Source organism: Gossypium hirsutum, chromosome D07, assembly GCF_007990345.1.
Source record: "Gossypium hirsutum isolate 1008001.06 chromosome D07, Gossypium_hirsutum_v2.1, whole genome shotgun sequence".
NCBI classification, from domain to species: domain Eukaryota; kingdom Viridiplantae; phylum Streptophyta; class Magnoliopsida; order Malvales; family Malvaceae; genus Gossypium; species Gossypium hirsutum.
In genome coordinates, this window is record NC_053443.1 from 12,344,443 (window position 1) to 12,368,138 (window position 23,696).

Below are 23,696 nucleotides of genomic sequence, written 5' to 3' on the forward strand. Positions count from 1 at the left end.
TGACCCAATCACACCTCATCAAAAAAGATTGGTGGTGACTCTCGTTTTCATTTTCGTTTTCGTTTTCAAAATCCAAGTGACCCCGTTTTATCAAAAAAAATGGTGTCAATAGCTTGGCGACTCCGCTGGGGACCCAAAAAAAAGAGAGTAAAGCCACAAGTTGATTATTTCTTGTCTTTTTGTCGAAAATGGATAATTTGGTTCAAATTCACGATCTTTTTGTTGCACCTATGGATAATTTGGTTCAGAACCATGATCTTTTTGTTGCATCTAGTCTGCATCGTTTTGTTATATCTGCTTTATTTGTGTAAGTCTCGATATAGTTTTTGCATATTGCATTTACATGATTGTTCGGTCATGCCCTTCTAAGTGGGAGTGTGAAACTACGCCTTCGTGAGGTTTTCACCTCCGCATGGGATAGTAAATAGCTTCCGGGATACATCCGTACCTATGTCTTCGTGAGATTTTCATCTTCGTATGGCCATAGGGAAATGTATTCCCCTGAACCGAACTCAGTCCGTATGAGCCTATAATGGGTGAGGATTGAGGAATCTGTCGGTTCAGGTACCCTTACTTTAGAACTGAACCGCATATAATGAGCCTTAGGAGCCTACCCTAGGTAGAATCACATCAAATGCCTAGAGGTCACCCTAAAGCTTGGTTTAAATTTACGATCATTTTGTAGTGTTTTGTCCGTTTTTGTTATGATTATCATTACTTCGGTTTGTAATTACTCTATTGGTTTGAATTTTCGATATGTTTCTGCATATTACACTACATAACCACTTGATTATACCCTTTTAAGTGGGAGTGAGAAGCTAGTCCTTCATGAGGTTTTCACCTCTGTGCAGGATAGTGGATCACTTTCGGGATACATTCGTATCTATGTCTTCATGAGATTTTCATCTCTGTGTAGCCATAGGGAAAGGTATTCCCCTGAACTGAACTTGGTCTATATGAACCTATAATGGGTAAGGATCGAGGAATCTGCCGGTTCAAGTACCCTCCTTTACTTTAGAGCTAAACCGCATGTAGTGAGACCTAAGAGCCTACACTACGTAGAACCACTCTGAACCATTAGTGGTTACCCAAATAGGTGTTCTATTCTTTCTTGCTTACTTTTGTTTTATACTAACCTGTTTTGTTTTGTTTTGTTTATGATTGCTTTACATTTTTATCAAAGAAAAGAGGTGTTGATTCAAATTTGATTGCTAAATAGAAAAGCTTGTCATGGAAAATGAATTTCTTGATAAAGTGAAATATAATACGACTGCCTGAATATGGACTGATCAAACACAATGAGAGAAGACTAGAAGTTCATGGAGGAATATACGACTATGCTTCGCTGCCTGAGGATTCAAACCAACAAAGATTATTCGAGAGCTGTCACGAAACTAAAAAGCATCGCGGGGGAGCAATGGGTCGTGGCTCGGATCAAACAAAAATGAGATAGTAGAGACAAATTTTGGAAAATTCACAATATTTGATCCTAGCATCCGTATATGAAGAAGGAGATCAATGTCTTCGCTTGCAATATGAAGGCAAAGCCGCATATGTAATCTGTTTTATGTAAAAAAAATTGTGTTCTAGAAAAGTTGTTCTAATGTAATTGGGTTCAGAATCAATACCTCTCTTTCTTTTTGCATTCATTCATTTGCATTACATTGCGTCATATGCATTAGATTTTCACAAAAAGACCCTAATTGAGTAAAATTATTTCAGCTAATCTGGAAAACCAACACGCTTACGGTATCTGAGCAAAAACTAAAGGAATGGACCAAAGGTTGGAGATATTAGAGCAAAGGCAAATACAAATGCAAGCCCAAATACAAGAACAACTAGAAAAGATCCAACAAGACATGCAAGAATCCCAAAGGAGCTTGATGAGGCAGTTAGCACAGTTATCGGCTAGAGATAAAAAGAAAAACCCTGTAGTCAATTCTGGGGATGAATATGAAGACCCTACCTATCCTCCAGGTTTCACCCCAATAGGTATCCAGGCCCAACCTGACGCGCATCTACAAGGGGCGCCCACTACTAACAGACCCCAACGATATCAGGCCGATACCTCGGCGCCAATGAACTACTCGACAGGCTCAGGTTCCAAATTTAAGGAGCGATCCAACCAATCTTGTAGATAAAATGGTAAAAGCAATGGTAGAACTACCAAAAAAACTCGAAGATCGGTATAGGTGGTTGAAAGAAAAATTCAAAGCAATGGAGAATGCTGATTACCATTGCGGGGTTGATGCCAAGGATCTAAGTTTGGTCCCAGATCTAGTACTCCAGCCGAAATTCAAGGATCCAGAATTTGAAAAATATAATGGGACTAGTTGTCCTGAAACTCACATCACAATATTCTGTCGAAGAATGACAGGATACATTGATAACGATCAACTGTTAATTTATTACTTCCAAGATAATCTGATCGGGTCAGCTGCCAAATGGTACAACTAGTTGAGCCGTGCCAATATCCACTCATGGAAGGACTTGGCACAGGCTTTCATGAAGCAATATGGTCACGTGGTAAACATGGCCCCTGACAGAATTACACTACAGAACTTGGAAAAGAAGCAAAGTAAGAGCTTCAGGCAATATGCCCAAAGATAGAGAGAGGTAGTGACACAAGTCCAACCACCTCTTCTGGAAAAAGAAACCATGGTGCTTTTCGTCAACACTCTGAAATCCTCATTAATTAACCAAATGTTGGGAAGTGCTACCATGAGCTTCTCAGATATGGTAATGTCTGGCGAGATGATTAAAAACGCCATAAAAAATGGGAAGATAGATACGAGAGAAAGCGTCAAAGGATCAACCCCAAAGAACAAAGAAAATGAAGTAAGCAACCTGAGCATGTATAATAAAGGATATCCCCAATCGGTCACTGTGGGCCAACCGAGGGTCATAACCACCAACTATCAAAGCATTAACGTCGTATCCAAAAAGGGGGTTGGAGAGGAGAAAACACTTGGAAGTGTTTTGAATAGTGGGACTGCGAAAGAGATCCCTGTATTTTTTAGAGCTAATTCGAAGTAATATCCAAAACACGCTTATTGCTCTAAGCCTATGGACAATAAGAATACTTTTGTGAGATAGACTTATGTCCAACATCTTTATTTCAATAAAATGCATCTTTATTTCTCACTTCGAGCAAATATTCTTTTATTGTTTCTATTTCATTCATAATCATACTATACAAATAAATATTCTTAGATTCTTTTATTCTTTGGATCTACTTTAGTCCTATAACAGGTCTCCAGATATCAATGATATGAGCGACACTGCTATTGACTCAGAACATTCTTTTGAGCAGGATATGTGTCTGGATTAAACCTTAGGACTTTGGAGATAACTGAGACTATAGCTTATCTCCTGATTTGTTAAAGACGAGAGAACAAGATTCTACCTTACACAGAATCAGTGGAAGCCATGGCCTTTCTCTATGTGGGGCACAGATGTCATAGGGTCGATCTCACCTAATGTTTTTTACGGTTATCTTTATGGTCATCAATTACCTCACTAAGTAGGTAGAAGCTGCTTCATATGCCAATGTCGCAAAGTCAACAGTCTGCGGATTTTTGAAAAATCATATGTCAGTATGAAATGCCAAAAAGGAGCATATCTGACTGCACTAAAATTAAACAACGGCATGATGTCAAAATTTTGCAGTCTGTTCAAAGTTAACACATTTTGCCCCAAAATGTACGGTGGAATGGGAGCAAAAACAAAACAAAAAAGAGGAAAAACTACTGCAGGGGCAACACATTGGCTTATCGAAGTTTTACTCATTGAGGTCAATATTCCTTCTCTCCGAGTGTTGGATCGGATCCCGATTGAAGAGAAATGTTCAAAGTTATCTGTTTTGGTCAAATGCACCAAAAACAAAAGACGTGAGCTCACCAAAGAAGGTTCGCCCTAGAGAGTTCCATGAAGAGGACCTAACATCGAAGAAAATCCTCTCCATACAAAAAAAAACTTTAGAAGAAAGGGGATATCAAACTGAAAAGAACCTTATGTGGAAGGCTTTGTCTGGAGAAGTGTTGATTTTGACCAAAAATGATAGCAATGACTTACCTGATCTTACGAGTGCGAATTCAATTAAAGAATGTTAAAAAAAATAGAAAAAAAGAAAAAAAGAAAATAAAATAAAATAAAAGAAGAAAAAGAAAAGAAAAAGAAAAAGGAGAGGTCAAGGTGAAAACCCACAAAGGGCACCTTGAGACCAAAAGGGTTTTGAATTGAAAACCTAAGAATGAGTAGTTCAAATTTTGATCAAAGGTGGGGTATGCGGTGGCCTTGTCCTCTCTGAATTAGCAAGAATGTGAGATGCTACATCTCGGGGCATCAACAAAGTCTTCTGGGACTTCTAGACACATATCAAGTTCAAAAGGGTCCTCAAGAAGCTTATGCAGAGAAGCTCATGTTGTAATATCTGGAGCACTTGCTTTCATCTTATTCATTTTGTTTCTTAGCAAAATTTACTATCTTGATTAATTTATTCATTTCGAGCTTTGCTCTCAATAAAATTTCATCTTATCCATTGTGATAATCTTATTCATTTCGTATCTTAGCAAAATTTGCTATCTTAATTAATTTTGAGCTTTGTTCTTAATAAAATTCCATCTTATCCATTGTGATAATCCTTTTCATCTTATTCATTTTGAATCTTAGCAAAATTCGCTATCCTGATTAATTTATTTGTTTAGAGCTCTGCTCTCAATAAAATTTCATCTTTCCCATTGTGATAATCTTTTCAAGCATTTTCCATTGAAATAAAGATTAATGGAATGTTAATATTCAAGAAAAAGGTGTTTTGCATATTACTCTAAAAAGTTTCTAAATAATACAGGAACCTGAAACAGGACTATTGTTTAGAGCACACCAAGTTTAAAGGGTAAAATGTCTAAGAAGGAAAAGTCTAAATTAAGACTATCCTTTCGAATTTTGTTGTCCAAGCATGGATTGAACAAAATGACAAAATGTCGTGTTGGTGACAAAGCTTCAATGAACAAACGAGCAATGATCACCGAGTGATAAAAAGAGGTTTCTTGGAAGAGAAAGTTCTACAATTGCGCATAAATATTTGGTACGACACCCTGGGAATGGTGTAGGAGACCAAAGAGATTCAGATCCTATATCCCTGAATTGCAGTGGGAGAGGATTGAGAAAGAGCCAGATCTTATACTCAGTGGGAGGAAGATGGCTCGAACTTTATGTCCCAAAATTACCGTGGACTTAACCTTGAAGATTACAACGGATTGAACTTTGAAGATTATAGTGAAGGACAATCCGGCTAAGTAAGAGATGAGTGTTACCAGCTGAGCAAGATAGCATTCTGACGTGTTGGCAATAAAACCTTATTGAATAATGAGTAATGACAACCCTAACATTAAAAAGGGATCATTCTCATGAAATTCTGCATTCATGCAAATATAATTCACACACACCTAGTTAGGAGCATTTGATTCGTTCTGATCATAACATCCTAATCACTAGGCATAATTAGGTTCATAAAATAGATTATACAGGTCATGTTCCCTAGAGAACAAATCAAAGAAGATAGTAGATCTTGTCTTCCTGTATTGGCAGTGAAGCAGATCGAAGACACCAATTTTGCCTCCAAGAGTTTACAGCGGAGCAAACTGAAAATAGCAGATTTTGTCTCCATGAATTGGCAGTGAAGCAGATCGAAAAAAAGAAGTCTTATCTCCCTAAGTAGTAGTGAAGCAGATCGAAAGCACCAGCCCTATCTCCCTGAGTAGCAGCGGAGTAGGTCGAAGATTGTAGATCTTATCTCCCTAAACAGTAGTGGAGTAGATCGAAAGCACCAGCCCTATCTCCCTGAGCAGCAACGAAGTAGGTCGAAGATTGTAGATCTTATCTCCCTAAGCAGTAGTGGAGCAGATCGAAAACCACAGATCTTATCTCTCTGAAGTTGCAGTAGAGCAGATCGCATCCAGTCTTATCTCCTTAAGCAGTAGTGGAGTAGACAGAAGAAACCAATCCTATCTCTCTAAAGTTGTAGTGGAGTGGATTAAAAAACACAGATCCTATCTCTCTGAAGTTGCAGTAGAGCAGATCGCATCCAATTTTATCTCCCTAAGCAGTAGTGGAGCAGACAGAAGAAACTAATCCTATCTCTCTAAAGTTGCAGTAGAGTGGATTAAAAACCGCAGATCTTATCTCCCTGAAGTTGCAGTGGAACAGACTGAAAATAGCAAACCTTATCTCCCTGTAGTTGTAGTGGAGCAGGTTGAAGATATGAGTCTTATCTCCCTGACATTACAGTGGAGCAGACTAAAACCACGAATCTCGTCCCCCTAAAGTTGCAGCAGAGTGGATTGAAGCAACAAGACACAGTGGACTGGAGCAAAGCTACTTGAAGAGAAAAGCATCAAAAGAAATCAAGACTCGGCGAGACCGGGAAAAATTGGTCTTTCTTAGTCTTTGCTCTGTTCTCGTTGCACGACAACGAGCAAAGAGGGGCAGCTGTAATAGCCCATTTTGCCCCGGCCCGAAACAAAACCAAAAATAAAAAATATATCAGTCTATGTACAACAGGCCAAAACAACCCAATTTTTTTAAAACCTTAAACGGCCCAATTGGGCCCAAAAATTAAACAACATCAGGGATCCCTAGGGTTCCTTGCCTTTCCTTGCACCGCTACTGCCCATGTTCACTTTCAGCGTGCACAACGCCCGAGGTCTGCCATCGCCAGCCAAGCCTGCACCAAAATGGCAAGCCAATCCGATGCCCGCAAAAGAAAACCTACAAACAAGCATGAAAGAAGGACGAGCAGAACAAAAAGCAGAAACAGTAAAAATTATGAAAAAAAAGTATTCTCTTTCAGCTTTATAAGCCCAGAAACAAAACGATGTAAAGGGGGGGAATTTTGTATGAAAAGAGATTGAAAAAATAGAATACAAAAAGAGGTGATTTTTCGTTTCTTATTATTTTGTTCTTATTATTTTTATTTAACTTTCAGTCTTATATATTATATATTAGAAATAGAAAGAAAACTTTCTAATAGAGGGACGGATTCAAACATGAAACGAAAGAAAAAGATAGATAAAGGAAGAGGATAAACGAAAGCAAAGCTTTTGCACGGATTCAAAGCTATTTTATTCCTCCTTTCTTTTTTTGTTTTGTTTCTTTTTTTAGAAAAAAAATACATACATACGAGTTTTATATACGTCTATAAAAAAACCGAGACAACTTATCTGGGGTTTGACCGCCGAACGCTGCGGTGGTGTGGTGACGATCGACAAACTAGCGGCGCTGAGGCAGGGGCTTGAAACCCTAACAGAAAAGAGCATTTGATTTATTTTTTTCATTCACAGCAGGCTGATTTTTTTTAAAAAAAGATGTTGCTTTTATAAAGTGAAAGAAACAGTGCCGTATCAGCAAATGGCCCAACCCGATGATCTGACCCGAGCGGGATCAGATCCGCGTATTCTGGGTCTGTGAGGGATATTTTCCCTATTGATCCCTCGTTCTTTTCCCTTGTCTTAATTTCATTCGTTTATTTTTTTTATTTACCCTATCTATTTTGAGCCTATTCATTTGGGTCCACGCCGCAGCACAGCGTTTTGGGGCTGGGGATATTTTCCTCTTTAATCCCCATGTAATCCGCATATTGCACTTTAACCCCTCGTCTTGGTTATAACTCTATTCTTTTCTTGTTAATTTAGATTTGATTGCGATTTAATCTCTTTTTTTTTTTACATTTTTAATTTAATTTATTAACTATTTTATTATTATTATTTTAGTGGTACATTCGATCATATTTTCATTATCTTATTATATATTGTCATTTTGAATTTTACTTATATTATTATTATAATTTTATAATGTGTTATTTTATTAACTCAACATAATATACTTATTTTTTATATACTTTATAATGTACATATACATACGTACATTTTATAATATATATATACACACATATACATGTACATATTTTCATAACTTGTTATATATATATATGTATATATGCATGCTTGTATTTCTTTATATACTTTAGAATTTATACACGCCTATATATATTTATATACATTTATATACATAGTTTTTACTTTACTTACATGAATATATACATACATACTTATATTTTTATATTTTATAATTCTTATATACATATATATACACATACACATACACATACATATTTTTATAAATTATATATATATGAATATATACGTACTTATATATTTTTATTCATATACGTAACTATATATATATTTACGTACACATTTTCTTTTCATAAATATATATATATACATATTTATATATTCTATATATTTTAACATATACCTTTAACATATTTTTATATCCTATAATTCATGCATGTATATATCTTTATATGTTCTACGATTCATATTTATATTTTGTCCACGTTCCTTTTAATTATTTATTCACGTTTTCATCATTATTTAAAAAAAAGGGAATTTTTTAATTTTATTTGCTTATATATTTGTATAATTGATTTGTCCTTTTTATTTATCCTTTTTTTGGTTGTTGTTATTGCTAGTATTATTTATGTGTACATCATCGTATTTATTTTTATTTTGTTACACATATTGATACTGTGATTCATTTCTACTATCCCGAATTAGATTAATTTATTTCGACGCATAAGTTTCAACTTTTGAATAAGCAAAATTTCGTGTTTAGATTCGAGAGGATTGAGCCCTAACGTATTGGGTTCAAATTTTCTTCGTTGAATCTAAATAATCGAGAATGCTCTTTAATAATAAAAAAACATAAATAAAAAGCTCATTATCGGGAATTCAATACGTTGTGTCCTAACGCATTGGATATGACACGTTGTTTTCTCGAGATTAGGATTTTTCTAAAAAATAATAAAGGCAATAGTCAATGTTTAGAATTTTGAGAAATTGTGCCCTAACGTATTGGGCTGCGATTTTTTCATTTAGCTTAAACAATTGAATATCCTTTTGAATTTTACTGCATGAGTTTTTAGGACAAGCTCATTTTTGAGGAGGTGAAATATCATGCCCTAATTCATTGAGTGTGACATTTTCTCTCTTCGAAATGAGGGGTTCTTAACATGTAATTTGATTTATATAAGTTTTTTTTAAAACAAAGGATCGTATTTTAAATCTCTTCAAAATTTTCAATTTTCGACATTAAGACATTAACTAATTAACTAGGTACCAATTTTTGGGCGTTACGAGGGTGCTAATCCTTCCTCGTACGTAATCGACTCTCGAACCTATTTTTCTGAATTTTGCAGACCAAGAGCATTGTTTTAATAAATCTAAACCGTTTATTAAAAACAACCATTTTACAATGTGACCTGATCACACCTCATCAAAAAAGATTGGTGGGGACTCCCGTTTTCGTTTTTGTTTTCAAAATCAAAGTCGTCCCCGTTTTATCAAAAAAAATGGTGTCAACATGATTATTATTTATTAATGTAAAAAGCAAAGAGTAAATCTATAATAATAAAATAGATTAAAATATGTTATAAATTTCTATATTTTTTAAAATTTAGGTATTTAGTCTTTGTATTTTTATTTCATGAAATTTAGTCCCTTTATTTTCTAAATTTTAAAATTAAGATTTAATATTCGTTTTGTTAAATTTATTGTTTTACATTTTTTAAATTTAAAAAAATTACTTAATAATTTTGTAATTAGCTCGAAAAAAATTTAACAATATCAATAATTAAACTTAAATTTTAAAATATAAAAAAAATTCTACAAAAACTGAAATCTTAATTTTTTAAAATTACAAAATAATAGTTATACAAACGTTTTACATAAGTACACGCGTGTGAAACATGGTGATAGCGAAACAATGAGTTTTTGTGGTGGGGATTTGAGAATTAGATATTATCCACCATTTAAAATTTAATCATTATACTTTTATTTTTTATATTTTAAAAAAAAATTTAATTGTTAATACTATTAAATCATTTTATTAATTTTATTAGTTTGATATTTTAAAATAAGATAATACTCACTTAATAATTATGTATCTAAAAGGTATATGATAATAAATCTAGATTTAATAAAATAATTTTAATAATATTAATCCTAGAACTTGAAATTTGAAATCTAAAAGGTGAAAAGAATAAATTCTTAAAGATAAAAATATAAAAATATAAATTTAAATTTATTAAAACTTGTAATATATTTTAACCTTTGAAGTAATTACTTTTCTTTAAATTTAGTTAATTTAATGTAAGGTATTTTTGTTTTAATTTTTATTCCACAATTTTACCCTTGATAATTGCCGTATCCGTAAACTTTAGAAAGGAAACAAATCCACAAATCCGCTTCTATAAGTAAGGTCGTCTGCTCTAAAACTTGAACACCACCTCACATAATCACCATGGATCTTTACACTTACATTCCATCGATTGCATCTTTGTTGCTGTTTCTATACATTTTCTCCAGAAAAACACCCAAGAACTCCAAGAAACATGGCATCCCTGAACCAACCGGTTCATTGCCACTCATCGGTCACCTCCATCTCTTAGGTGGGAAAGAACCAATCTGTAAGAACCTAGCAACAATGGCGGACAAACACGGCCCACTCTACTCACTCAAACTCGGAACCCACCGACTTTTAGTGGTAAGCAGTTGGGAAATCGCCAAGGATTGTTTCACCAACAATGACCGAACCTTAGCCACTCGAGCCAGCATCGCCGCCGGGCGGCACATGGGTTACGACAACGCTATCTTTTCGCTCGCCCCATACGGTGAATATTGGCGTAACATCCGTAAGATGGCCACCGTCGAGCTTCTTTCAAGCCACCGTTTGGAGAAGCTGAAGCACATACGGTTCTCCGAAATGGACTCGTTCATCAAAGAGTTGTACGGGCTTTCACGAAACGGTGATAAAGTGACTATCAGTGAGGCGTTGGAACGGTTGACGTTTAACATCAACCTTAGGATGCTCTTCGGAAAACGATTCTCTGGTAACGAGTTCGGGGAAGTAAACAGCGAGCCGTGGCGGTACATGGAAGCCATTAAGCGAGCGTTGTATCTATTTGGGATATTCGTTTTGGCGGATGCTCTGCCGTGGCTCGAACGATTCCATATTCAAGGCCATGTTCGTTCCATGAAGGAAACTGCCAAAGAACTCGACTCAGTAATCAGTGTTTGGCTCGAAGAACATCTTAAGAAGAAAAGGGAAAACCAGGGTGCCTCTGAAAGTGATTTCATGGACGTGATGTTAACTCACTTGCCCGAGGATACTGTAATTTCAGGCCATACACGTGACACCATTGTCAAAGCGACAACATTGGTAATGGTTACATCACACTATATCTTTTAAACTCCTAATTGACTAAATTATTAGTAAGCTCACATATTTTTTAGATAAGAGTTCGTCTTCGTGATGGTGCGATCCCACATCGTGCGATCTCATAGAAGAATATAAACACCTCAAGTACAAACCCTGTAGACTACAAGTTAGGACCAATCGAGAATTTGAGTAACGGATCGATAATGACGAGTACCATAATAAATATTTACTAATTTATATTTTTTATTAATTTTTAATCATGAAACCACTTAAACATTTTTAATAACTTTAGTTAGATAATTATTTTGAGAAAAAATTAAAACTGAATTTAAGATGTTGTCATATTTTTTTTTGTTATTTACGAAAACATATTTAATATCTTAAACCAGTTTGTTGAGTATTTTTATTTTATTTGCAGTGCATAGAATAATTACTATTATTTTATAATATTATACATTTAATTTTCATATGATAACATAAAATATAAAATTGAAAACAAGCCAAATGGGTATTAGTATTTGAGTTAAAACTCAACTCATAATTTTACAAACTTGTTTTACTTGAATTTATTCGAGTGAATTACATCCAATATCACTAAATTTTTTGTAAGTTTATGTTTTGGTTAATCAACCTTAAAAAGTTACAAAATTATTATTAAACTATTCTAAAGTTTTCGTTTAAGTTATTGAACTATTCAAAAAAAAATTAAGTCACTAGGCTGTTAAGTTTTTTTTTAAAGCTTGACTAGCGAGCTCTAGGTGATGATTCGATACAGTGAATCAGTACCCATCAACAAGTAAAAGTACATACTTTAGATCCAAGTCAATTTAACAGCAAGTGATTAAAGAAGAAAGTTATTAGGACTTTGGTTCGTAGATTCATAACATTAAAATTTATTTCATGAAAAAAATTAAAGTATAAAATAGGAGAATGAGAGTTTCCAATTGGTGTAGGCAGTAAAATAGAAAATGTCACATAGTAGTGATTTTTTAACAACCTAGTACTTAAACTTTTATACAGTTCTGTGACCATTTTTTAATTTTTTTGAAGTTGAGTGACCAAAACATAAACTTACTAATAATTTGGTTACCTAGGATTAAATCTGTCAATGGGTCGGGTCGGGCCCTAACAAAATTCTAGGCCCGCTTGATAGGTTTAGGCTTGGCCCGACCTGAAAAATGGGCCTAAATTTTTGCCAAAGCTCGACCTAGATTATAGATGTTAAATCTGGGCCCAGCTTGGCCCGTAATAAATTATTTTAATTTATTTTTATATAAAAAATTAAAAAATAGAATACATCAAAAACACTAAAAACATTAAAATAAATGTTTCCCTAACAAATTTAGAAATACGTTACAAAAATCTTTATATTTAAATAACACTAACATAGGTGCAACTTAATAAGTAAATAACTTTAAAATAGTGGCAAAAATTAACAATAAAATAAGAGTTATACAATATATAAATAAAAACATCAAAATAGTAGCAACATAATAGAAAAAAATAGTAAAATAGTAGCAAAACAACAATTTCTTTTTGTAAATTCAGGGCGGGTCCGGACAAAACCTTAATTGAGGCCCGATCCGTTTTCTAGATGAGTATTATTTTTTGGTCTAAACCTATTTTTCGGATCTATATTTTTACCCAAACTCTCATATTTTTCGGGTGGCCTGAACTATAGATAGGTCATATAGCTTACTCAACTTATTTTCACGTTTAGTATTTTTTCCAGCACTTGTTAATCTTAAAACTTGAACAAGATTGAATATGTGTATACTTCATCATTAAAACCCCGCTGCTATCTGCAGGTTCTTACATTGACCGGAGGAGAAAGCACATCAGTGACAATCACATGGGTACTTTCTTTACTACTGAACCACCCCAATGTTCTAATCGCAGCCCAAGAAGAGATAGATCACCACGTTGGAAAGCAAAGGTGGGTTGAAGAATCAGACATTAAGAACCTCAAATACCTACAAGCTATAGTTAAGGAAACTCTACGTTTATACCCACCAGGACCAATCACCGGAATCCGTGAGGCCATGCAAGATTGTTGCATCGCCGGCTACGATGTACCAAAAGGGACTCGTTTGATCGTTAACATTTGGAAACTACAACGAGACCCACGGGTTTGGGAAAATGCCAATGAGTTTCGTCCAGAAAGGTTCATGACAACACATGTTGATTTCGATGTTAAAGGTAAAAATTTCGAGTACATGCCGTTTAGTTCCGGTAGAAGGTCGTGTCCTGGAATGACGTTTGGGTTGCAAGTTGTGCACTTGACGGTGTCGAAATTAATTCAGGGATTTGATATTAGGGTGGCGGAGGGGACCGCGGTGGATATGGAAGAAGGCTTGGGACTTGCCTTACCTAAGTTGAATCCTCTTGAAGTTGTATTATCGCCACGCCTTGGAACTGAGTTTTACGAATGCCTTTAAGATGGTGAAAAATATATACTAGAAATTTAGCGTTTTATATTTTGATTAAATAATTATTGGATGTGATAATGGCATGGTGATACAGCTTTTAGTTGAGCATTAAATAAGTTTACTGAATGCACTTGGGAATAAATGTAAGCACATTATTAAATTTTAAAGTCGATATTAGTAAAAAGATTTTATTTGAATATCATGTTTAATTGGAATAAAATTAGACCCGAAATCTATAACAAATTACAACACTTATGCTTATAGCCGAGATATTCTCATGAACTACCTGGTTGAAGAAAAGTGTGTTTGACATTGCCAGGTAAAATTATTGTAAGGGATTGAAATGTTAAAAAAATGTTTAAAATAATAAAAGTCTAGTTATGTATATGGTGTTATATATGTGCAAGATTGAGAGTACTTATATTGTTTATTATAATTGTCGAAACCATTTTTTTGAAAACAAAAATTTAGGTTATCGACTTAAAAAAATAAAAATTGGAGTCGCCACCGATCCTTGATTGAGGTGTGATCGGCTCACCTTAAAAATGATTTTGGTCTGCGAAATTTGAGAAAACAGGTTCGGGGGTCAGTTACGCACGAGGAAGGGTTAGCACCCCCGTAACGCCTAAAAATCGGTACCAAATTGATTATTTAATGTCTTAGTGTCGAGGGTTAAAAAGATTTTAAAAAAAACTCAAATGATGAAATCCGAAAATGATAATCAATTGTTCAAGTTAGATAAAGAAATTGAGACCCAATACGTTAGGGTACAATTTCTCAAAACCCCCCCGAACTTTGAATATCGCTCTTTTGTTTTTAAAGAAAATCTTCATTTCGAGAAGGCAATATGTCATGCCCAATACGTCAGGACATCACAAATTAAGTTCCCGAAAATGATTTTTACTTATACATTTTGAATAACGAATATTCTCGGTTATTTGGAATTAACAAAGAAAATCGGAACCCAATACGTTAGGGCTCAATTTCCTCACTACACCAGAATAGGCTTTTAGCGGCACTTTTTGCGGCGTTTGGAACAAAAGCGCCACAAAAAATCGAGCATTAGCGGCGATTTATCCAAAGCGCCGCTAAAGATAGAGCTTCAGCGGCGATTATCTGGAAGCGCCGCTAAAAATAGGAATTAGCGGCGTTTTACATAAAGCGCCACAAAAAACCTAAGACCAACGGCGTCATTTTTGCGATTTTTTTAAACCTTTAGCGGCGTTTTTGTGTAAGCACCGCTAATGCTCAGATCTTTAGCGGCGTTTTTGTCTAGGTGCCGCTAATGCTCGAGTCTTTAGCGGCGTTTTCGTGTAGGCGCCGCTAATGCTCGGATCTTTAGCGGCGTTTTTGTCTATGCGCCGCTAATGCTCGGATCTTTAGCGGCGTTTTTATACAAGCGCCGCTAATACTCGGATCTTTAGCGGCATTTTTAACTGAGCGCCACTAATTCTCTTGTCTTCAGCGGCGTTTGTATCTAAGCGCCGCTAATGTATTGACCTTTAGCGGCGTTTTTACCGCCGCTAATAGTAACAAAAATCTTATAAGTTGAAATAATTAATATTTTGTTCTATTTATTATATAGTGGGACAATTTACATTTAAATTATAATTAACAAATAATATTGATTAATATAAAAAGTTTTTATTAAAGAGAAGTCGTATATATATAACAGCGAACTATTTATAACAGTTGATTTAAATTACTACTTTATGAAAGAAAATATATTAAATTATGAATAAAATAAAATATAATAAAACTTAAATTTTTGTATTAATGTAAAGAATAAATTAAAAATAGAATTAACTTTTTATAAGAGTAATAAATTTTGGTAGTATATATTGTTCGACTAATTTATACAAAATATATATATTTTAACAATTAATTATTGACTATATTTTATGATTAATATATATATTAAACATTTAGGGAATTTTTTTATGGACGGTATTTTAAGGAGGACGGGGTATAGATTTAAGGTAATTGGGATTTAAGGTTAATTTAAGGGTTAGAGGTTTAAGGGTTTGAGATTTAGGGTTAATTTCAACAGTCATGCATGTTAATTAGGGTTTAATTAATTAGATTTGTTTATTATTTTTTATGGTGAATATATACATTCTTATATGTAAAATAGATATTCCAGAATAAATTTAATATATTGAATATTATAATAGGTAGATCATGATCACTTTATGCATGTCGATTGAAAATTTATAATTTGAGACTTGTAAAATGATAATTATCTTGTATATTTAAAAACATTAATTAACCGGCCCTAATAACCATTTGATTTTTTTGATATATATATATGCATGGCTATATATATGGTTAATTAGTAGCAACATTAATTAAGAACCTCAAATACCTACAAGCTATAGTTAAGGAACTCTACGTTTATACCCACCAGGACCAATCACCCGAATTCGTGAGGCCATGCAAGATTGTTGCATCGCCGGCTACGATGTACCAAAAGGGACTCGTTTGATCGTTAACATTTGGAAACTACAACGAGACCCACGGGTTTGGGAAAATGCCAATGAGTTTCGTCCAGAAAGTGTTGAAAGGTCAACAAAGGTAGGAAGCAACTTGTTAAAAAGGTTGAGCAAGTTGCACCGAATGTTGAAAAGTTGAATGGGATAATTGCAATTTTGGTCCCTAATTTTTAGGCCATTTGCAAGTTAGTCCCTGAACTTCAACTATAAATAGGCCTTTTCATTTTTCATTTCAACCATCCCAACCAAACTTTCTCTCTTAGTTTTCTCTCTTCTCCCATTTGAGAATTCTTAAGGAATTCTATTTGTTTGTAATACTTTGGAGATAGTAAAGTTATCATCTGGTGTTAGTGCCCGAGGACGTAGGTATAATTTACCGAACCTCGTTAAAACTCTTATGTTCTTTTTGTCCTATTTTTCTTTCAATATTTGAGGGTATAATAGTAGTATTTAATTGTGCTATTAAATTACTATAGAAGGGATATTCTGACTAAGGAAAGACTTGGTATTTAAGAGATCCATGTGATCCACCTCTCTTCCCTGGGAATTGAACTTTGTGTGATTTTTTAGTACAATAATTTACACGCTTCCGACCCTATTGGAATAACAAGTGGTATCAGAGCCAAAGGTTAATCGTAGTATGCTCTGTGGTTGCAGTTTAAACTGATCTTCCACATCAGAAAAGATTTCCTTAGGTATATTGAAAGATTATGGAGAAAACGGTCGGTGTAGGAGCTTCAACATCGTCCATGTGGACAAGACCGACAATTGCAAATGCAAGATTGGCCGTGGAGATCTTTGATGGCACGGGCCATTTTGGTATGTGGCAAAGTGAGGTTCTAGATGCCCTTTTTCAGCAGGGTCTAGACATTGCCATTGATGAAGAGAAACCAGATGATGTACAGGAGAAAGATTGGAAGGCGATCAATCGGTTGGCATGTGGCACAATTCGATCATGCCTTTCTCGAGAGCAGAGGTATGCTTTTTCAAAGGAGACTTCTGCAAATAAGTTGTGGGTGGCACTTGAAGAAAAATTTTTGAAGAAAAACAGTCAAAATAAGCTCCACTTGAAGGAAAGACTGTTTCGCTTCACATACGTCCCAAGTACCACAATGAATGATCACATCACCAAATTTAATCAGTTAGTCACTGATTTGCAGAATATGGATGAGACATTCAAAGATGAAGATTTGGCTTTGATGCTGTTGGGGTCACTTCCTGAGGAGTTTGAGTTCTTAGAAACTACTCTACTTCATGGCAGGAGTGATATATCTCTGAGCGAAGTCTGTGCGGCCTTATACAGTTATGAACAGAGAAAGAAGGACAAACAGAAAAACTCAATCAGAGATACAGAAGCTTTAGCAGTCCGAGGTCGTTCATACACTCGGAAGAAAACTCAAAAGGGGAGATCAAAGTCAAAGTCCAGACTCGGGAAAGATGAATGTGCTTTTTGTCATGAGAAAGGCCACTGGAAGAAAAATTGTCCAAAGCTGAAGAATAAGGGAAAAGCTGCTGTAGATGCTTGTGTTGCTAAGCATGATACTAGTGACTCTGAACTATCACTGGTTGCATCATCATCGTTGTTCCATTCAGATGAGTGGATATTGGATTCGGGTTGTACCTATCATATGTCCCTTAACCGGGAGTGGTTCTCTGATTTAGTAGAACTAAATGGAGGAGTTGTTTATATGGGTAATGACAATGCCTGTAAAACTGTTGGGATAGGTTCAATCCAATTAAAGAATAAAGATGGATCAACCAGAGTTCTGACTGATGTTCGGTACGTGCCCAGTTTGAAGAAAAATCTCATCTCATTGGGAGCCTTGGAATCCAATGGTTCAGTTGTTACTATGAGAGATGGGGTTTTGAAAGTGACATCTGGCGCACTTGTGATATTGAAGGGCATCAGGAAAAATAACTTGTATTACTACCAAGGTAGTACAGTTATTGGAGCAGTCGCTGCAGCTTCCGGCAACAAAGAATTGGACTCAATACAGTTGTGGCATATGAAGTTGGGACATGCCAGCGAAAAATCCTTGCAAATTCTGGCAAAGCAAGGATTGTTGAAAGGTGCAAAGGCTTGCAAATTAAAATTTTGCGAGCATTGTGTTCTGGGAAAGCAAAAGAGAGTGAAATTCGATACTGCTATCCATAATACAAAAGGTATTTTGGAATATGTTCACTCAGATGTGTGGGGGCCTTCCAAGACACCTTCATTGGGAGGAAAACACTACTTTGTTACTTTTGTTGATGACTTTTCCAGAAGAGTTTGGGTGTATACCATGAGAACTAAGGATGAAGTGCTTAAAGTTTTTTCTTAAATGGAAAACTATGATCGAAAACCAGACTGGCAAGAAAATCAAGCGGCTTAGGACGGACAATGGAGGGGAATATAAAAGTGATCCGTTCTTCGATGTGTGCCAAGAGTATGGTATTGTTCGACACTTCACAGTTAGGGATACACCACAGCAGAATGGATTGACAGAGCGTATGAAGCGAACATTGCTGGAGAAAGTTCGATGTATGTTGTCCAATGCTGGGTTGGGCAAGCAATTTTGGGCTGAGGCTGTGACATACGCTGGCCATCTTGTTAATCGTTTGCCATCATCTGCATTAGAAAGAAAAACTCCTATGGAGGTATGGTCTGGAAAATCGGCTACAGATTATGATTCCTTACATGTGTTTGGAACCACTGCATATTACCATGTGAAGGAGTCAAAGTTAGATCCGAGGGCAAAGAAAGCTCTCTTTATGGGAATCACTTATGGAGTGAAGGGATTTCGTCTTTGGTGCTTAAGCACAAAGAAAATGACCTGTAGCAGAGATGTTACCTTTGATGAATCTGCCACATTGAAAAAGGTAGCAGATAAAGATATTCAGACGAGCAATACTCCACAGCAGGTGGAGTGTACTCCAAAACAGGTAGAGTTTGAGCAGATGGGGATTTGCCCAGTTAATAAGTCTAATTCTCCAGCCACAATGGTGGAATTAGAGGTTGAAGAGGTTCTGACCCAAGAACCACTAAGTACACCAGAACCAGTTGCAGTTGCAAGGCCACAGAGAGAAATTCGTAAACCTGCTCGATTTACTGATATGGTGGCCTACGCCCTTCCCGTTGTTGATGATATTCCTATCATTTATCAAGAAGCAATGCAAAGCTTAAAAAGTGATAAATGGAAAAGCGCCATGGATGAAGAAATGCAGTCTCTCCGGAAGAACAATACTTGGGAGTTGGCGCAATTACCGAAAGGTAAAAGGGCAATCGGATGCAAGTGAGTATTCGCAAAGAAAGATGGATCTCCTAGCAAGAAGGATATTCGCTACAAGGCAAGATTGGTAGCTAAAGGCTACGCTCAGAAGGAGGGAATTGACTACAATGATGTATTTTCCCCTGTTGTGAAGCATTCATCCATTAGAATTTTGTTGGCCTTGGTAGCACAGTTGAATTTGGAGCTAGCTCAACTTGATGTTAAGACGGCTTTCTTGCATGGTGAGTTAGAAGAGGAGATCTATATGACTCAGCCCGAAGGATACACAGATGCTGGTGGTAGAAATTGGGTTTGTAAGCTTAACAAATCACTATATGGATTGAAGCAATCCCCGGGCAGTGGTACAAGCGATTTGATAGCTTTATGAGAAGGCAGAAGTACACAAGAAGCAAATATGACAATTGTGTATATTTGCAGAAGCTGCATGACGGATCTTTCATTTATCTACTCTTGTATGTTGATGATATGTTAATCGCTTCAAAGAGCCAAAATGAGATAGATAAGCTGAAGGTTCAGTTGAATCAAGAGTTCGAGATGAAAAATCTAGGTGAGGCTAAGAAGATTCTCGGCATGGAGATAAGTAGAGATAGACCGAGAGGCAAGCTCTGTTTAAATCAGAAGCAATATCTGAAAAAGGTATTACAATGTTTTGGTGTAAATGAAAACACAAAACATGTAAGTACCCCACTTGCTTCTCATTTGAAACTTAGTGCTCAATTATCTCCAAAGACTGAAGATGAAAGAGAATATATGGCGAAAGTCCCATATGCTAATGCAGTTGGGAGTTTGATGTATGCGATGGTGTGTACGAGGCTTGACATTTCACAAGCTGTTGGAGTTGTGAGCAGGTATATGCATGATCCTGGAAAAGGACATTGGCAAACTGTGAAATGGATTCTACGGTATCTTCGAAAAACCGTAGATGTTGGTTTAATTTTTGAACAGGATGAAGCACTTGGTCAGTTTGTAGTTGGATATGTTGATTCCGGCTTTGCTGGTGATTTAGATAAACGTCGTTCAACTACGGGGTATCTGTTTACTCTTGCGAAAGCCCCAGTGAGTTGGAAGTCTACCTTACAGTCTACAGTAGCTGTGTCTACTACAGAGGCAGAATATATGGCAGTTACAGAAGCTGTTAAGGAGGCTATTTGGCTTAATGGATTGTTGAAAGACTTAGGAGTTGTTCAAAGTCACATAAGTTTATATTGTGACAGTCAGAGCACTATTCATTTAGCGAAAAATCAAGTCTATCATTCAAGAACCAAGCATATCGACGTAAGATATCACTTTGTGCGGGAAGTCTTTGAAAAAGGAAAAATTCTACTTCAGAAGATTCCGACAGCAGATAATCCCGCAGATATGATGACCAAGGTGGTAACAACAATCAAGTTTTTGAACTTGATTAACATCCTGAGAATTTGAGCACCTACAGGTGTATGGCGCTCGAGAGCGTATTTAGAGGCACTACAAAAGATAACTTTATCGAATTTGGGGAGTTGAAGGAAGTGTGTGAAGATGTGATTATCCTAATCAAATCTTCAATGTGGAGATTGTTGAAAGGTCAACAAAGGTAGGAAGCAACTTGTTAAAAAGGTTGAGCAAGTTGCACCGAATGTTGAAAAGTTGAATGGGATAATTGCAATTTTGGTCCCTAATTTTTTAGGCCATTTGCAAGTTAGTCCCTGAACTTCAACTATAAATAGGCCTTTTCATTTTTCATTTCAACCACCCCAACCAATCTTTCTCTCTTAGTTTTCTCTCTTCTCCCATTTGAGAATTCTTAAGAAATTCTATTTGTTTGTAATACTTTGGAGATAGTAAAGTTATCATCTGGTGTTAGTGCCCGAGGACGTAGGTATAATTTACCGAACCTCGTTAAAACTCTTATGTTCTTTTTGTCCTATTTTTCTTTCAATATTTGAGGGTATAATAGTAGTATTTAATTGTGCTATTAAATTACTATAGAAGGGATATTCTGACTAAGGAAAGACTTGGTATTTAAGAGATCCATGTGATCCACCTCTCTTCTCTGGGAATTGAACTTTGTGTGATTTTTTAGTACAATAATTTACACGCTTCTGACCCTATTGGAACAACAGAAAGGTTCATGACAACACATGTTCATTTCGATGTTAAAGGTAAAAATTTCGAGTATATGCCGTTTAGTTCCGGTAAAAGGTCGTGTCCTGGAATGACGTTTGGGTTGCAAGTTGTGCACTTGACGGTGTCGAAATTAATTCAGGGGTTTGATATTAGGGTGGCGGAGGGGACCGCGGTGGATATGGAAGAAGGCTTGGGACTTGCCTTACCTAAGTTGAATCCTCTTGAAGTTGTATTATCGCCACGCCTTGGAACTGAGTTTTACGAATGCCTTTAAGATGGTGAAAAATATATACTAGAAATTTAGAGTTTTATATTTTGATTAAATAATTATTGGATGTGATAATGGCATGGTGATACAGCTTTTAGTTGAGCATTAAATAAGTTTACTGAATGCACTTGGGAATAAATGTAAGCACATTATTAAATTTTAAAGTCGATATTAGTAAAAAGATTTTATTTGAATATCATGTTTAATTGGAATAAAATTAGACCCGAAATCTATAACAAATTACAACACTTATGCTTATAGCCGAGATATTCTCATGAACTACCTGGTTGAAGAAAAGTGTGTTTGACATTGCCAGGTAAAATTATTGTAAGGGATTGAAATGTTAAAAAAAATGTTTAAAATAATAAAAGTCTAGTTATGTATATGGTGTTATATATGTGCAAGATTGAGAGTACTTATATTGTTTATTATAATTGTCGAAACCATTTTTTTGAAAACAAAAATTTAGGTTATCGACTTAAAAAAATAAAAATTGGAGTCGCCACCGATCCTTGATTGAGGTGTGATCGGCTCACCTTAAAAATGATTTTGGTCTGCGAAATTTGAGAAAACAGGTTCGGGGGTCAGTTACGCACGAGGAAGGGTTAGCACCCCCGTAACGCCTAAAAATCGGTACCAAATTGATTATTTAATGTCTTAGTGTCGAGGGTTAAAAAGATTTAAAAAAAAACTCAAATGATGAAATCTGAAAATGGTAATCAATTGTTCAAGTTAGATAAAGAAATTGAGACCCAATACGTTAGGGTACAATTTTTCAAAACCCCCCCGAACTTTAAATATCGCTCTTTTGTTTTTAAAGAAAATCTTCATTTCGAGAAGGCAATATGTCATGCCTAATACGTCAGGACATCACAAATTAAGTTCCCGAAAATGATTTTTACTTATACATTTTGAATAACGAATATTCTCGGTTATTTGGAATTAACAAAAAAAATCGGAACCCAATACGTTAGAGCTCAATTTCCTCACTACACCAGAATAGGCTTTTAGCGGCACTTTTGCGGCGTTTGGAACAAAAGCGCCACAAAAAATCGAGCATTAGCGGCGATTTATCCAAAGCGCCGCTAAAGATAGAGCTTCAGCGGTGATTATCTGGAAGCGCCGCTAAAAATAGGAATTAGCGGCGTTTTACATAAAGCGCCACAAAAAACCTAAGACCAACGGCGTCGGTTTTGCGATTTTTTTAAACCTTTAGCGGCGTTTTTGTGTAAGCGCCGCTAATGCTCGGATCTTTAGCGGCATTTTTGTCTAGGTGCCGCTAATGCTCGAGTCTTTAACGGCGTTTTCGTGTAGGCGCCTCTAATGCTCGGATCTTTAGCGGCGTTTTTGTCTATGCGCCGCTAATGCTCGGATCTTTAGCGTCGTTTTTATACAAGCGCCGCTAATACTCGGATCTTTAGCGGCGTTTTTAACTGAGCGCCACTAATTCTCTTGTCTTCAGCGGCGTTTGTATCTAAGCGCCGCTAATGTATTGACCTTTAGCGGCGTTTTTACCGAAGCGCCGCTAATAGTAACAAAAATCTTATAAGTTGAAATAATTAATATTTTGTTCTATTTATTATATAGTGGGACAATTTACATTTAAATTATAATTAACAAATAATATTGATTAATATAAAAAGTTTTTATTAAAGAGAAGTCATATATATATAACAGCGAACTATTTATAACAGTTGATTTAAATTACTACTTTATGAAAGAAAATATATTAAATTATGAATAAAATAAAATATAATAAAACTTAAATTGTTGTATTAATGTAAAGAATAAATTAAAAATAGAATTAACTTTTATAAGAGTAATAAATTTTGGTAGTATATATTGTTCGACTAAT

General features: G+C 35.5%; 1 protein-coding gene across 1 annotated transcript; it reads left to right on the top strand.

Annotated features, from left to right (window-relative positions):
• The first annotated feature begins 10,290 nt into the window (after positions 1-10,290).
• LOC121203463 (dimethylnonatriene synthase) lies at positions 10,291-13,906 on the top strand. The gene is made up of 2 exons (XM_041097511.1): positions 10,291-11,280; positions 13,089-13,906. The coding sequence occupies exons 1-2, from the start codon at positions 10,363-10,365 to the stop codon at positions 13,716-13,718; spliced, it is 1,548 nt and encodes a 515-aa protein (XP_040953445.1). The 5' UTR covers positions 10,291-10,362; the 3' UTR covers positions 13,719-13,906.
• Positions 13,907-23,696: the final 9,790 nt, after the last annotated feature.

Excerpts from the sequence above, each read along its gene's own strand:
- LOC121203463 (XM_041097511.1), top strand. The coding sequence starts at position 10,363 with ATGGATCTTTACACTTACATTCCATCGATTGCATCTTTGTTGCTGTTT. Across the intron at positions 11,281-13,088 it reads TTGTCAAAGCGACAACATTG|GTTCTTACATTGACCGGAGG; the intron begins GTAATGGTTACA and ends TGCTATCTGCAG.